At 44.1% G+C, this 16623-nt stretch overlaps 1 protein-coding gene across 1 annotated transcript; it reads right to left on the reverse strand.

Annotated features, from left to right (window-relative positions):
- LOC137023130 (trypsin-2-like) lies at positions 1-1273 on the reverse strand. The gene is made up of 5 exons (XM_067389816.1): positions 1218-1273; positions 968-1118; positions 509-759; positions 249-385; positions 1-150 (listed from the first exon to the last, which is right to left on the reverse strand). The coding sequence occupies exons 1-5, from the start codon at positions 1255-1257 to the stop codon at positions 1-3; spliced, it is 729 nt and encodes a 242-aa protein (XP_067245917.1). The 5' UTR covers positions 1258-1273.
- Positions 1274-16623: the final 15350 nt, after the last annotated feature.

Raw genomic sequence — 16623 nt, forward strand, 5'->3', positions numbered from 1 at the left:
TTAGTTATTAGTTATGATGTTTTTGATCCAGTCAGTGTAGCGACACACCTCAGCATAAACACCAGGAAAGCCTGGCTGAGCACAGCCTTTGCCAAAGGAAACAACACCTTTTAGGTTACCGTTGCACACTACAGGGCCACCAGAATCCCCCTGAAAAGAAAATTGGAAAATAAAAAAGATAAAATAAATTTGTGTTTTAATAAAAATCTAAAATGCATTTAAAGTGGAAGACTAAGTCAATGACATACCTTACACGAGTCTTTGCCTCCCTCCATGAATCCAGCGCAGAACATGTTGTCAGTTATTAGTGTACCATATGCACGCTTACACAGCATCCTTGAGACTACAGGCAAATTCAAACACTGCAGGACAGAAGCAGAGCCAACTGGAAAAAGAATATTAACTGTGCTAAAATTTGTCATCTTGTCAAACATATCTTATGACTGAATGCATGTTTTATGCCTGACAATATTATATTACATTTTAAGATTTTCATTACTCATCTCACCTTCAGTTTTGCCCCATCCAGAAACTAAGCACTGCTCCCCTGCAGAAGAGCAGTTGGTTGTCAGAGGTATTGGCTTTACATACTTGTTTAAGATGGCAGGCTTTCTCAGCTTAATCAGCATGATATCATTGTTATGAGGCTGGTCATTATATTTCAGGTGAGGAATCATCTTCTCCACCCTGATCTGCTGCTCTGTGCCTTCAGTAATATACACGTTGTGCTTTCCCAGGTGGACGATGAGACGTGAACGTCTATTTGACAAGGAACATTTTAGTCAGCTCTAATATGTTTAATCTATTAGAATATTGAATTTTAGTATACACATTCAGAAAGAGGAAACAGCAACAACCGTTTGCTAATCGATTCCTTAAAATGGTACTCCATTGTGAAAAAGGAATGTTTGATGGGGAAGTAGGTTTAGCATGGGAAAAAAATTAAATAGGGAGGTTATTTACTCACAAGAAGTTGCAGTGAGCAGCAGAAACAACCCATCTTTTATTGATCAAAGATCCTCCACAATCGATAAGCCCATCCGTAAGGTACACCTGCCATGGCTGGGAGTGAGGCGGACATTCATAACCTCCAATGATTTTATGACCTGTGCTGCAAACTTCATCAAAAAATGAATTATACTATCTTTAATACAGGTCAGTATAGGTAAAAGCTAACAAATGCTATGAATAATGACTAATAAGAGAGCTCTACATACCCACAGCCACAGCCAGCAAAGTGAACACAACAGTCTTCATTGCAGTGGAGGAGAGAAGGACTGCTCACAGCTTTAGAGCACTTCTGCAAAGTTCAAGACCAGCATTCATGCTTTTAAGCAATTGTTTTAACACACCTACAGAACAGAACAACCAATAAGATCACAACAAATGATTCAGAAGTAACAATGAGCATGTGAGACAACAGTTCTTCAGTCATTCAGTTTTCCCTATAGGCATAAAAAAATGAGTTGGAAGGAAGCATTGACCAAAGTGCTGTTTTACTTTTTGAGTGACACAAAACTTAAGACAGTGAAGACTTTTTATTATGTACAGTATGTTTGTTGTTCAAACAATACAAGATAAATTCTCATACTAATGGACTTACTCAGCAACACACAAAATAACAATCTAAATAACTATGTAACACTTAAGTTTATAGCAACAACATAAACTATTCTGTAAAAAAAAAATAATAATAATAATAATAAAAAAAAAAAAAATAGACCAAACTTTGGGCCAATCTCTTCCCCTTGTTCCGAGTTTGTGGAGGCCATTTTGTTTTTGGTGTTAGGGAGTTTAGAGAAGTAAAGACAGAAGTACAAATGTTCGTCATTCTTACACACATACGTATGGTATTGCTATCCTTGTAGGGACATTTTTATCCCCACAACGTATGGTTAACTAGACCAGGTTTAATAGCACTTGAATGATTGATAACGTGATTATATACTTTACCGATGGATGACAGAAAAAAAGGATGCTGCGTTAATTGCTTTAAATTATTTTAATGTGTTAATTTTGCAATTTTTTTTCAGTTTCACATATTAAAAATATTTAATTTAGTTTGACAGGTCTAAAAAGTATGCATTTAATTGTACCTTAGTGTAACATTAACAGTAAACATTGAGTACGCAACTAGTTTGTGTAGTTTTTCTACAAATAATGTTGTAAAAAAATAAAAGTGAAAAAATATATATATTAGAGAGTGGAAATGGCTAGTGAGCCAATAAGTGATCCTCTGCAGCCATCTACTGGTTATAGTGGTAATTTCAAGTCTTTTTAAATTTTAAAATAAAAGTGTTTGTTTTCACCAAGTGTTAGTTCCTACATTGTGAAACTTTTAGTTCCCTTTCGTGGGAACTCCACTCTGCATCAGATATTAACGCTATGGCATCGGCTCTTGATTGTGTCTTGAAGCACGTGTGAAATCAGTCCAATGGCATGGCGGGATGTAATCCCCTAGTGTGTGATGTCATGACCAGGAAGCAATAAATCACACCTTGACCAAACAATGTCAGCTTCTGTGCTTTCAGCAAGTGCTCTATGTGAATTTTCTGTCCTATTTATTGTTTGTATGTCCCGCAGTTCAAACTAACTAGTTTACGATGGCAAGCAAACAGCATTTTCGATGTTCCTCCTTGCCCACACTTTCGTGGGTGGGGATACACAAAATTTATGTGTTGTTTGGAAGCGTGCATAGCATGCACAGTCTACTAATGAGGGGGCTGAGGTTGCTGACTGTGCTCACTGTGAACATCTGCCACTGAGGATGTTCAGCTCCCGCCTAATGCTCTTTCAGGAGATGCTCAGGCATGCGTTCCTCATGGTTTGGGTCACACTGCTGTCGAAGCAGAGCAGCGAATCCAATCATGGGGATCACAGATGGATTTACTGGAGGGATTTGAGATGGGGCCGGCCTTTTCCAGTCCTCACCTGCTAGATCCGCCGCATACTCTCAGGATACTAAAGCATGCTCTGTGGCTTCTTTTGCCCTGAGTGAAGGCCTGGTGCTGATGCTGTCAAAGGTGCTCAGTATCAAGTAAGGAGAGACAGGGAATTCAAATTAAATGAACGCTATCTGCCTAGTAAAGCACAACCTCCATCTCAGGTGTCGAGATCGTAGAATAAGGGGTTACTTGCACTAGGTACCCCTCCCCACTCCCCCGCTGGAAGGCACTCACATCACAATTATGTTCCGATTATGTTCCAAGACCTGCATCCTTAACTCTAGAATTCCCTCCACGAGGAAACTGTATGCCTTTCACATCATGGTGTGGAAATTGCCAGTTGGACCCCATTAGCTGTCTGTTTGGTTCAGTGCTGGAGTTCCTCCAGGACCAATTCTCTGCAAGGCTCTGTCGATATACTCTTCATGTTAAGACTTTACTCCCAGCAAGGTAAATGCTTGGACTCTACACTGGTGGTCTCAGATGCTTATGTCCTAGATTCACACTAGGACAGGCAGTACTTAGTATAGCGTAGTGGGGATAACGTTCCCTATTGTAGTGTCAGCATCTGACACAGTGTGGAGCTCCCTAAGAAGAGAAATGTTTCATTACTATTGTAACCATGGTTCCCTGAGAAGGGAACGAGATGCTGCATCACTCTAAATTGAGAAGACAGCGAACAAACCGAGTCCTGACCATGTTTAATTTGTGATATGTGAATAGTTTAAAAACAACAACCATGAAACAATCTTAGCTAAATGAAAAAAAAAAACCTTCTCAACTTGTTCACATGACAATTAGACTTCAAAAACAACAATTTTTGTCACTCACCTAAGCCGAAGGTTGATGTTGTTTAGCATTTACTAAGTGCTGTATATCTGGCTGAAGAGAAGAAAGTTGCAAGCATAGATCAGGCTTGATGTGAAGCTTATTCCGGTATTTTGTCTTGACTGCCAGTAATGCAGAAAATCCAGCTTCGCATAAGTATGTTGTCAGAAATGGCATCAAAAAGTTTTGTCAGAAAGATTAGAATACTAGAGGAGAGTATGAATCCAAAAATCTGCCTAATAGTCTTGAGAAAATATCAATTTTAAAAAAACTATCACAAGGAACTGTCAAATAACTGTCAAAAAGGTTGCCATGTTCTTTTTTGCTTAAACTTGTGACAGCACCCTCACACAAGTTAACAAAAGATTTTCAATCCAAGTAACCTGAACATCTGGAGATGTAAAGTAGTAATGCAACTGGCTCTTCAGACCTTGGAGATGCTTTTCAATTAGCTTTGTAACCAAGGCTCATGGTTTCTTCTGTCAAAAAATGTGACAAATTCTTAAACGATTTGGAGTTTGATTTGCAAATTCACCTGGCCCACATGTTTAGTTTTTTATTGTGGCTTTGATTTTATTTTGGACTTGAAACAAACAAACAAACAAAATAAATAAATAAAAAATAAGTCACTAAAATAAGGCCACAAACAAATATGTGTCCACAAGACTTCTGGGTACTGAATGGCAAAGGTTAGAATTTTTGCTTCAAATGATGTGAAAATCATCCTGCCTACTCATTCACATAAAACAATATATTGATCTAATTTTTGTAAATAAAATTATTTAAATAAAACAATTACAATATAAAATATTATTATTGTATGCATAAAGATAAAAATGATTTGGTGGAATCCAGCTTGTCCCGTTTCCTTGGTAGAGAAGTGTTCAGTTTTTCTGCTTGCAAATTCAGCTATGTAAATAGCGAATCCGCCATGGAACAAGCGCAACTGGCTTTTAAAGTAAATGGGAGATGAGACTCTGATTGGTTACACCCAAAATACATCCATCATTCATTTAGAGAATAGGGACAACCCTTTTAGGCCATTTTTCCTGTCATTAAACTAGCTTAGATCTTTAAAATAGGGGCAAAAGTAACAGTTTAATATTTATTTCTCATTATTTGATTATGTATTTAATAAGACTTACACATTTTTACATATAATAACAATATTATCTACTATATATATATATATATATATATATATATATATATATATATAGTATAAAATCTACAAGCTAGTATAGTTCATAGTTCTACAATATATTAATAATATTGGCGGCCCCCTGCAAAAAAAAAAAAAAAAACTAATCTGTGCAACAATTAGTCTAATTGACTTGAAAACTGGCATATGTCTTTGTCCAAGGTGCCGTGATTGTCTATAAGGACATTCGTGTATCTCAAAAAACACGGCCACCGTCAGTCAATGAAGTTCAAGCAGCTGTCAGACAAGGTTAATGGAGGCTGATCACAACTAAACTCGCTGGGCCTGGATGACTCACGGCCCTAAAGGCCTGTGAGAAATTTAAAAAAAAATTGGCCCTCAGGGGCAGCCTTCACATTTTTCATGTGCGTAAAGGATTGAATATAACATGATTTTTGTGTGTCCCCTGCCGCCATCCGGCGCGCCACCTGAGAGCTTCACCCGCGGCTTTGATGCCGCTCTAAAAGTCTCAGTTCCCTGCGCTCGTGGGTCGCCTTCTTCACGGAAGGCGATCTCGCCGCTCGCGCCCTCCCGTCTTCTTCCTCCCACGAACCGGCCAGGAAGAGACAGCGGGGTAGAGCGACTCAGCGCCCGGAGTCAGACGAGCTCACGCCGGCCCAGCCCCCGCGTGCCTCGCTTTCTCCTTCGAGGGAACCATCTCCCGTCCTGTTCTCCCGCCCTGAGCAGCGTCCCTCTGCCGAAGAACTCTGACCTCGTCTCATTTGGAGGAACAGACGACGAGCAGGATGACTCCATGTCACTTGCGGCTTCCGAAGCGGAAGCATGGGCTGGCGAGCCGGAAGACACTGCTCCGCCTCCCTTGGAACCCGTTGAGCATGGCCAGGGCATGGATGCCGAGCTTTTCCGCGTCCTGTCCAGAGCCGTGGAAGAGCTGGACCTCGAATGGGCCCCTCCAGAGGATCCGTCTCGCAGCCGCCTGGACGAATGGTTCCTGCCAGGCCGCCGCCAAGCACCTCGCCAGCGCTCAGCGCCCTTTTTTCCCAAGGTCCACGAGGAGCTCACAAAGTCGTGGCGCGTTCCGTATTCCACCCGCCTTCACACGACGCACCACTCCGCCCTCACCGCCGTCGACGGCGCCGAAGTAAAGGGTTATGAGCACCTGCCACCCCTAGACGAAGCGGTGGCTGCTCACCTCTGCCCTCCCGCGGCTGTGGGATGGAAGACTAAGAGGGCCCTTCCTTCCAAGCCCTGTCGGACCACCTCTACTTTGGCTGGACGGGCTTACACCTCGGCGGGCCAGGCTGCCTCCGCGCTTCATACTATGGCCATATTTCAGGTCTTCCAGGCCAAACTCCTCCGCTCCCTGGACGAGTCTGGAATTGACGCGCCAGCTTTCAAAGATCTTCGCAGCGCCACCGACCTTGCCCTGCGAGCTACGAAGGCCACAGCCCAGGCCATCGGGCATTCCATGGCCAGCCTGGTAGTTTTAGAGCGCCACCTGTGGCTCAACTTAACGGAGATCAAGGACCTGGACAAGACGGCCTTCTTAGATGCCCCGGTCTCTCCCTCTGGTCTCTTCGGGCCTGCAGTGGACGGCTTCACTGAGCGCTTCACTGCTGCGCAGAAATCGTCTCAGGCTATGAGACATTTCTTGCCGAAGTGCTCCAGCTCTGCTTCTGCGTCCGGCCGCCCCAGGACTGCGCCGGCTCAGCAGAACAAGCCAGCCCCACCCGTAACACAGGCGGCGCCACCCCAGGAGCATCGTCAGCGCTCACGCCCTGCGAAGCGCCCTCCCTTCCCGAGACGCCAGGGACCCCGGCCCAAGATTGTGCTGAACCCAGTGCCTCTGAAGTCGTCCTGATTCGTCAGGAAGGAAGAGGATGGGGGATCGTCCCGTTGCGACCGGACAGCCCCAAAAGCTCCCACGAGTAATTTCCCCTCCGCCTCGTTTAATTCCGGGCGTGGGAAACATGCTCCAAGTGATAGATGGGCCCACACCTGTTGCGCCCACCCCAAACGCCGTTTTCACAGCGAACAATATTTTACCTCATCTCAAAAAGAGCAAATTTCCTCTTCCACCCCTCTCGGTGTACGACCCCCTCAGCGGCGGTCCGTCAGCCGATATCATTCAACCCCTTGCCACTCGGGCCGAGGCCTGGAGGGCCATCCCCGATGTGTCGGAATGGGTTATGGGGATCGTAACCCAGGGCTACTCGCTCCAGTTTGCAAGACGGCCCCCTCGCTTCGGCGGGGTGCTTCAAACCTCGGTCAATCCAGACGACGTGCATGTCCTCCGGGCCGAAGTTATGACATTGCTAAAGAAGGGAGCTGTGGAAATAGTTTCCCCGACAGAGAGCAAGTCAGGCTTTTACAGCCGCTATTTTCTGGTCCCCAAGAAGGATGGTGGTCTCAGACCCATTCTAGATCTCAGACTTTTGAATCACTCCCTCATGAGACGGAAGTTCAAAATGCTGACGCTGAATCAGATCCTCGCGCACATTTGCCCCGAGGACTGGTTCTGCTCGCTGGACCTGAAGGATGCATACTTTCACATCCAGATAGCCCCCCGTCACAGACGATTCTTGAGATTCGCATACGAGGGGGTGGCGTACCAATATACGGTCCTGCCCTTCGGGCTGTCTCTGGCTCCTCGCACTTTCACCAAGTGCATGGACGCGGTGCTTTCCCCTCTGAGGCAGATGGGAATCCGGGTCCTGAATTATCTCGACTGGCTCATCCTAGCCCGTTCGTGAGTCCAGCTGGAACACCACAGATCCGTGCTCCTCAGCCATTTACAATGTCTGGGTCTCAGGGTCAACCTAGCCAAGAGCTCGCTGTGCCCCACCCAGCGAATTTCGTTTCTGGGGGCAGTTTTCGACTCAGTCCGTATGTCGGCAGTAGTCTCGCCGGAGCGTGCTCTAGCGATTCAGCAGCTCGCGGCCTCAATCAAGAACAAAGCCTGTCTCCCTCTGAAGTTTTTCCAGAGGCTACTAGGGCTGATGGCTTCCGCCTCCCCGGTGCTGCAGCTTGGCATTCTTCGGATGCGGCTTCTTCAGTACTGGTTGAAGTTCAGGGTTCCTCCCAGCGCCTGGCGGCACGGCCGCTTATGTCTCAAGGTCAATCAGGCCTGTCTTCTAGCCCTGAAACCTTGGATGGACCCCACGTGGTTCAAGCGCGGAGTGCCCTTACAGGCGGTCTCACGAAGGACGGTGCTCTCAACAGACGCTTCCAACTCGGGTTGGGGCGCTGTGTGCGAGGGCAGACTGGCCTTCGGCTCGTGGAGTCGCGAGGAAAGCCATCTTCACATCAACTGCCTAGAGATGCTAGCAGTGATGAAGGCCCTTCAGTCTTTTCAGACTCACTTGACAGGACGTCATGTTCTAGTCCGGTCGGACAGTATGACGGTGGTGTCATACTTAAACCACCAGGGCGGTCTCTCGTCCAGCCGCTTATGCGCTCTGGCGAAACGACTCCTGGAATGGGCTCTTCCGAGGCTTCAGTCGCTCAGAGCAACTCATGTTCCTGGCAGGAACAATCTGGGCGCAGACATGTTGTCACGGAGAAACGTCCCCTCCGACGAGTGGATGCTCCACCCCCAAGTAGTCCTCGAGATTTGGGAGTTCTTCGGGAGGGCAGAGACGCCTTTCCTCCGATCGCTCTGATCCCTCAGGTTATCAGGCGCATCAGGGAAGACCAACACAGAGTCCTTCTTGTAGCCCCGCTCTGGAGGAACCAGGTCCAGGTCCTCGGAGCTGTTCAAGCTCTCCCTGAGAGCCCCGTGGCCTATTCCCCTGAGACGGGACCTCCTCTCTCAGGCAAACAGAACGATCTGGCACCCACAGCCCGAGCTTTGGGCTCTGCACCTCTGGTCCCTCGATGGGAGTCGTCCAGCCTCCCCGGGGACGTTCTAAATACCATTTCTCAGGCTAGAGCTCCGTCCACGAGACGCCTCTACGACCAGAAATGGGCGGTCTTTGTTGATTGGTGTTCCTCACGCAACATAGACCCCATGGAGAGTGACGTATCCTTCATACTGTCCTTCCTCCAAGAACGCTTGGAAATGGGGCGCACCCCTTCTACTCTTAAGGTTTACGTAGCAGCCATTGCGGCTTTCCATGCTCCCATTGCTGGCCAATCAGTGGGACGTAACGGCCTTGTGATCCGTTTCCTGAGGGGCGCTAGGCGATTGAATCCTTCTCGCCCCCTCACCGTTCCCACTTGGGACCTCTCACTGGTCCTCAGAGCCTTAAAGGGACCCCCCTTTGAGCCAATGGGTTCAGCCGATCTCAGACCCTTAACGCTGAAGACCGCTCTGCTGTTTGCACTAGCATCAGTTAAGCGCGTTGGCGATTTGCAGGCCCTCTCTGTGAGCCCTGCATACCTTGAATTTGGGCCAGGAGACTCAAAGGTTGTTCTCAAACCTAGGCATGGCTACGTTCCTAAGGTGCTCTCAACCCCGTTTAGAGCTCAGGTCATCTCGCTTTCTGCTCTTCCTCCCTCGGCGGACGAACGAGAGCTGGAGCTACTCTGCCCAGTTAGGGCATTGAGGACCTATGTGCAGCGATCGCAGCCTTTCAGGCAGTCGGATCAGCTCTTTGTTTGTTTTGGTGGCCGAACCAAGGGGTCTCCGGTCTCAAAACAGCGCCTCTCCCGTTGGATGGCGGACGCTATTAACCTGTGCTACTCCTCACTGGGTGCAGACAGCCCCATAGGAGTCAGGGCCCACTCCACTTGAGGAATGGCTTCCTCGTGGGCTTGGTCCAACGGAGTTTCCATTCAAGACATCTGTGAGGCGGCCGGCTGGTCTTCGCCGTCCACTTTTGTAAGAATCTATCATCTCGATGTCCCGACCTTGCAAGCGCGGGTTCTTTCAGTGTGATTTAGCGGCCTCTAGTGAGTTCCGCCTCACACAACTCCAGGAATTATTTCCTTAAGTGTAACCAGAGGGTTCGATTAAGGCTTTGCCTTCTCGCTTGTTTTCTTGGACCCCCTTCCATGTGTCCAAATTCAGGCTGTATCGTTCCCAGCCATGGCACGGTGTGGTTCAATTCGTTCCCCATACGCAGTACGAGTGAAGTATCGAAAGGGAACGTACTCGGTTACTAACGTAACCTCGGTTCCCTGAGATACGGAACGAGTACTGCGTCACTTGCCGTGCCACGAGGCTGCGGCTTCAGGGTCATCGTTTCAGTCGATTACACTGAAATCCTATGGCGAAACGCCTGCTTATATAGCCCTAACCCCGCCCATTTCGGCGGGAATATTTGTGCGCTTTGTCGCCATAGGCCGCGCAGCTATGGCGCGTCGTCATTGGTTCAACAACTTGTCTATGAGTGAACCAATGACGATGCAGTTACACTGCGTTATTGAAAAAGGCTTCAGCAGCGGGGAAAAAGGGAGACCATTCCCCATACGCAGTACTCGTTCCGTATCTCAGGGAACCGAGGTTACGTTAGTAACCGAGTACGATTTGATGACGCCATCAGAGTTTGCCATACCTTGGCTTTTGGTGAACTGACACCATTAGTTGCAACTATAATACAAGTGAACTTATTCTGTTCATTTTTCTAGTCCACATCTCAAACTTTTTGCAGTTCAGGAATTCAGCTTTTTTTCCCTTCTGCCAGTCTTCTGCCAATTTAATCACCTTCAACAAAACAGGAAATCATGAAGTCTTTTGACTGAATATACTTCAGTTCATGTTTCAGTATGTGTACTATATAATGTACAGTACTTTCATATTTCTGTTAACATCAGAGAACAAACGTCTCACAGGCCATCTCTTCCCTTTTGACCTGGTTTTGTGGAGGCTGTTTTGCCATCAGTTGTGTCGAGTTTAGAGAAGTGAATAGAGAGAAGCAGAAATGTTGGTTTCTGTTATACAGTGTATATACACCCAACATACATACATGCTTTCCCTTACAAAAAACTTTACAAAGAACCAAAATAAATCAACACTGAACTGATTTCAACTGAATTATGATTGTTTACTATCTGTATTATATAAAGAACTATATAAAGTTGAAAAAAGGTCTCCAAAAAGATAACAAAAATTATTTTGTGAAACAAATTGCAAACAAATCTGAATATAAAACAAGGTGTAAGAAATCCACAACATAAAAATATTTTTAAATAAAAACAAAGCTAAAAAAATCCCAATAAATAATTAATAATGCAACCATTTTCAAATGACAAAACAAAAGATATAATTATAAACCTATATATAATTATTTCAAAAAACTAAATCCATGATGATGTTAGATTGGGTACTGCACAATTTTCACAGAATTAGATTGATTATAAGTTAGGTAGCGTTCTAGTTATCGTCCTTGGATTGAATGGCCCTGAAGAAGATGCTGCTCACTACAGAGCCAATGGGTGGAGCTTGATGTCCAGCTCCCCCTCTTTAGACCTAATCAGTGGAGCTATAACCCTATCACTAAACCTAATTAAGTTAAGCTCCACCCCTTAGATCCACAGAAGTGAAGCCGGACTAGGCCAGGCTCCACCCATTTGTTCCATTTGGCTCTGCAGTGAGCATCACTTGGCCTTGATGCTGTCTTGAAGTGTCACTGACTCAGCATTGCCATGTTCATTTATTATAAGCAAGTTTGGGTCAGTGTTTTTATAGGCTACATGTTCAAAAGTTGTACATAAGCACCATTTGATATTGATGTTTTATTTACAGTTTTTTCCAATTGCTAACACACAATTTTTCAAACTAGTCTGGTTTTATCAAAACACTTAACACAATTCACAAAACCACACACCCAAACTGCAAAATACCTCATATATCCTGCAAAATGAAGCACTGCAACCAAAACTACACAGAGCATTATCAAAATCAAACTTTTGCATGAAATGGCACACACTTCATTCATATTACCAGATTTTTGCCTAACCACCTACACACTGTTGGGCATAATGAAAAGCACCCCCATCTTTAGTATGCTTTGCCATAATACTAAAATATGTATCAGATTGTTCACATGCACAGAAATATTTGCAGATACACACACATGCTGTTGCAACATTTTTATTTTTTTTTCCTTCACTACAGTAAACAAGTCAGTACAACATAAGCACAGCAGATATATTTACATGGGACTGAACAAAAATATTCTTACAAAAAAGTAAACTGAAAAAGAAAATTTCTGAAAAAAAATATATTACAGTAAAAAAAACAAACAAAAAAAAAAGGCAAGAAAAATAATTAGGCAGCATCTTGCCGCACAGCCGGGTCTGGCCACAACGCCTCGTCAACATCACAGGCAATATCTTCCCTTGCCAGACATCGAGGGAAGAAGCGCCTTGAGTGCCTTATCCATCCCTGAATTGCACCCACATCAATCTCATCACATGCCTCTTCCATGGCCTGCACAAGAGGCATGCGCACAAAGGGCTGCCGGTCGTATACCTTCCACCGCCATGCCGAAAAGAATTCTTCTATGGGGTTCAGAAATGGTGAGTATGGTGGGAGGTATTGCACGAGAAATGTTGGGTGGTCAGCAAACCAGTTTTGGACTGGGGCTGCACGATGAAAGCTCACGTTGTCCCATACTACAACGTACCGGTTTCTTTGATGGTCTGCATCATTCATACGCTCTGGTGGTATGAGAATTTTGTGAAGTCTGTCCAGAAATGTGAGAATATGGGCTGTGTTGTATGGTCCAAGTTTGGCATGACGGTGGAGGACACCATGCATATTGGAGATGGCAGCGCACATTGTGATGTTCCCACCACGTTGGCCAGGAACATCTATAATGGCTCTGTGGCCAATGAGGTTTCTCCCTCTTCTTCTGGTCTTTGCTAGGTTGAACCCAGCCTCATCTATAAAGATGAACTCATGTGGGATTGCATGAGCATCCATTTCCAGTACTCCCTGAAAACAAAGAACAAAAATCACTCAATATGGTGTTATCCAGTACACTGGGAAACAATGTTGTGTGTAGTGTACTGCAGTCAATATAGTACTTACATCCACATATGCTCGTCTGAACTCTTTGTTTCTTTGAGAGTTTCTCTCAAACGGCACCTTATAAAGTTATTTCATTCTGATTTGGTTTCGCTTGAGAATGCGAGCCAATGTGGACAGACTAACTCGTTGAATGTTGTTGAATAAGGTGTTGTCTTGGATGATGTGGCTTTGAATTTCTCGTAATCGGATTTCATTATTTTCCAAAACCAAGTTTACAATGGCAGTTTCCTGTACCCCGGTGAACATTTGGCCCCTTCCTCCACCATGGTGTCGTCTCTCAGTCCTTTAGAAAAAATAAAATAAAAATATATATAGGGCTTGGACAATGCAGCCTAAATATTTTCCCCCACAGTAGAGTACATTGTACAGGAAACTTGTACAGTTCATGAATGGCTGATGTCATACACTAAGTAAACAGGTGTCACCCAACTGATACACTATGACATGGGGTATACTACATGTGTACTACATGAAATTTTGGTTACATACCTGTTCTCCAGTCTAAAGGTCCGGATGACAGAGGCGACAGTAAAACGGCTCAAGTTTGGCTGCACTCTCTGTCCAGCCTCACGCATTGTCAACCCATGGTTGATGACATGATCTACTAAGGTTGCTCTGATTTCATTTGAAAGTGTTTGTCTTCTTTGGCCATGAACTCCTCTACCTGCTCTACCCCTACCTCTCACTCTTCCTCCCCCTCTTATTCTCAACCTCCCTCTTCCTCTTCCTCTTCCTCTTCCTCTTCCTCTCTCTGCAATGTCTTCCATTGTTGTTGTAAAAAAAAAAGGTTCTCACCTGTGGTCTTTTCATAGTGCTTACATCCTGATTGAAGTGTTAACAATTAACCACTGAGGTGTTTGGCCAGGTGGCACATGTAACTGGCCAATTAGCTCATGTAGTGTCATTTTGAATGGCAGTGTTTTGAAATGGCAAACATGTGACTTTATGTCAGATTGTTGTGTCTTATGCAGAGAACTGTATTTAGTGAATTTAAAAAGTGCTATTTTGAAATGCAAAATGTGTGTAAAACAGAAAAGGTGTTTAGACTTTTGGAGACTTGAGAAGAAGTTTTGCTCTCTGTGTGTCAGTTTAAATAATTGTGCTGTGCATGTCATTTTAGTGTGTTAGCAATTGGAAAAAACTGTAATATACATCATGACAATAATTATAGCTCAGGTAGCCTATATAATGTGTCTCAAACCAGTGTTGCAATAGAGTGAATGTGAAGTACAACATGTCCCTGAATCAACATCTTTGTTGGTCCTGGAACAACATTCAAATCAACCAATCAGATTTCAGGGCCAAGTTTACAGTTTATGTCAAGTTTAGGCATACAACCAGGGTTAGGTGCTTCTATCAGTGTTTATTCACGTATCATTTCCCTATGATTTTAGGGATAACTTATGGGTAGAGCTAGGTTTTGCATTATGGATAAGGTTAGGGCTACATTTTCAGACAGGAATGTTATTTAAGGATGAACAAAGTATGCAGGAACAAGACTTACTTGGCAATAGGACCGTTGTCACAGAGAGTCCAAACCTGTGCAAGAGATCTGACTGTGAGAGAGAGACTCAGAATTTACACAAGAGATTGAATCTATACAGTTTGGAGAGATTGAATTACAGTGTGTATTGAACCACCTAAATGAAACTGAAATGCATGTCTTATTTCTAATAATACATCCCTAGAACATCTCTGAGTCTATTCATCAAAACCAAACGACACCAATCAAAATGGCTTAATCAAGCATTCTGTTTCTGAACCTCTCTGAAGCTTTATAAAGGACGTCTGCCACATCTGTTTTGGGTACCTAAATATGCTTAATTAAAAGAGATTTACAAATTTAAAATAAATGAGTACAGTACATCAAAGTTAATGTCTGACATTGTGCTAAAATGAATTTCAAAATCACATTGAACCCTGCACACAAAGATCAGAAATGGTCTTGATAGTTTGAGCTTTAGAACAATATATACATAAAAAGCGTCATACAAATAAACCTTTATATTGTTCAACCTGTTGTGTAACTACTGACAGTCCAGGTGGAAGAGTTGTACTGGGGCCACATTGACTTCACTGATCCTCACGTGATGTGAAATTTTAATTAAGAAATTTTGATTCTTTGCTACTAGGGGGTGTTCATTTTGTGAACCGAACCAGTATCTATGTTTTTACCTGATCCCATGTCAGTTTTATATTTTAGTTTTACAGTTTTTTCCAATTGCTAACACACTAAAATGACATGCACAGCACAATTATTTAAACTGACACACAGAGAGCAAAACTTCTTCTCAAGTCTCCAAAAGTCTAAACACCTTTTCTGTTTTACACACATTTTGCATTTCAAAATAGCACTTTTTAAATTCACTAAATACAGTTCTCTGCATAAGACACAACAATCTGACATAAAGTCACGTTTGCCATTTCAAAACACTGGCATTCAAAATGACACTACATGAGCTAATTGGCCAATTACATGTGCCACCTGGCCAAACACCTCAGTGGTTAATTGTTAACACTTCAATCAGGATGTAAGCACTATGAAAAGACCACAGGCGAGAACCTTTTTTTTTTACAACAACAATGGAAGACATTGCAGAGAGAGGAAGAGGAAGAGGAAGAGGGAGGTTGAGAATAAGAGGGGGAGGAAGAGTGAGAGGTAGGGGTAGAGCAGGAAGAGGAGTTCATGGCCAAAGAAGACAAACACTTTCAAATGAAATCAGAGCAACCTTAGTAGATCATGTCATCAACCATGGGTTGACAATGCGTGAGGCTGGACAGAGAGTGCAGCCAAACTTGAGCCGTTTTACTGTCGCCTCTGTCATCCGGACCTTTAGACTGGAGAACAGGTATGTAACCAAAATTTCATGTAGTACACATGTAGTATACCCCTTGTCATAGTGTATCAGTTGGGTGACACCTGTTTACTTAGTGTATGACATCAGCCATTCATGAACTGTACAAGTTTCCTGTACAATGTACTCTACTGTGGGGGGAAATATTTAGGCTGCATTGTCCAAGCCCTATATATATTTTTATTTTATTTTTTCTAAAGGACTGAGAGACGACACCATGGTGGAGGAAGGGGCCAAATGTTCACCGGGGTACAGGAAGCTGCCATTGTAAACTTGGTTTTGGAAAATGATGAAATCAGATTACGAGAAATTCAAAGCCACATCATCCAAGACAACATCTTATTCAACAACATTCAACGAGTTAGTCTGTCCACATTGGCTCGCATTCTCAAGCGAAACCAAATCAGAATGAAACAACTTTATAAGGTGCCGTTTGAGAGAAACTCTCAAAGAAACAAAGAGTTCAGACGAGCATATGTGGATGTAAGTACTATATTGACTGCAGTACACTACACACAACATTGTTTCCCAGTGTACTGGATAACACCATATTGAGGGATTTTTGTTCTTTGTTTTCAGGGAGTACTGGAAATGGATGCTCATGCAATCCCACATGAGTTCATCTTTATAGATGAGGCTGGGTTCAACCTAGCAAAGACCAGAAGAAGAGGGAGAAACCTCATTGGCCACAGAGCCATTATAGATGTTCCTGGCCAACGTGGTGGGAACATCACAATGTGCGCTGCCATCTCCAATATGCATGGTGTCCTCCACCGTCATGCCAAACTTGGACCATACAACACAGCCCATATTCTCACATTTCTGGACAGACTTCACAACATTCTCATACCACCA

Source organism: Chanodichthys erythropterus, chromosome 7 (genome assembly GCF_024489055.1).
Source record: "Chanodichthys erythropterus isolate Z2021 chromosome 7, ASM2448905v1, whole genome shotgun sequence".
NCBI lineage: Eukaryota > Metazoa > Chordata > Actinopteri > Cypriniformes > Xenocyprididae > Chanodichthys > Chanodichthys erythropterus.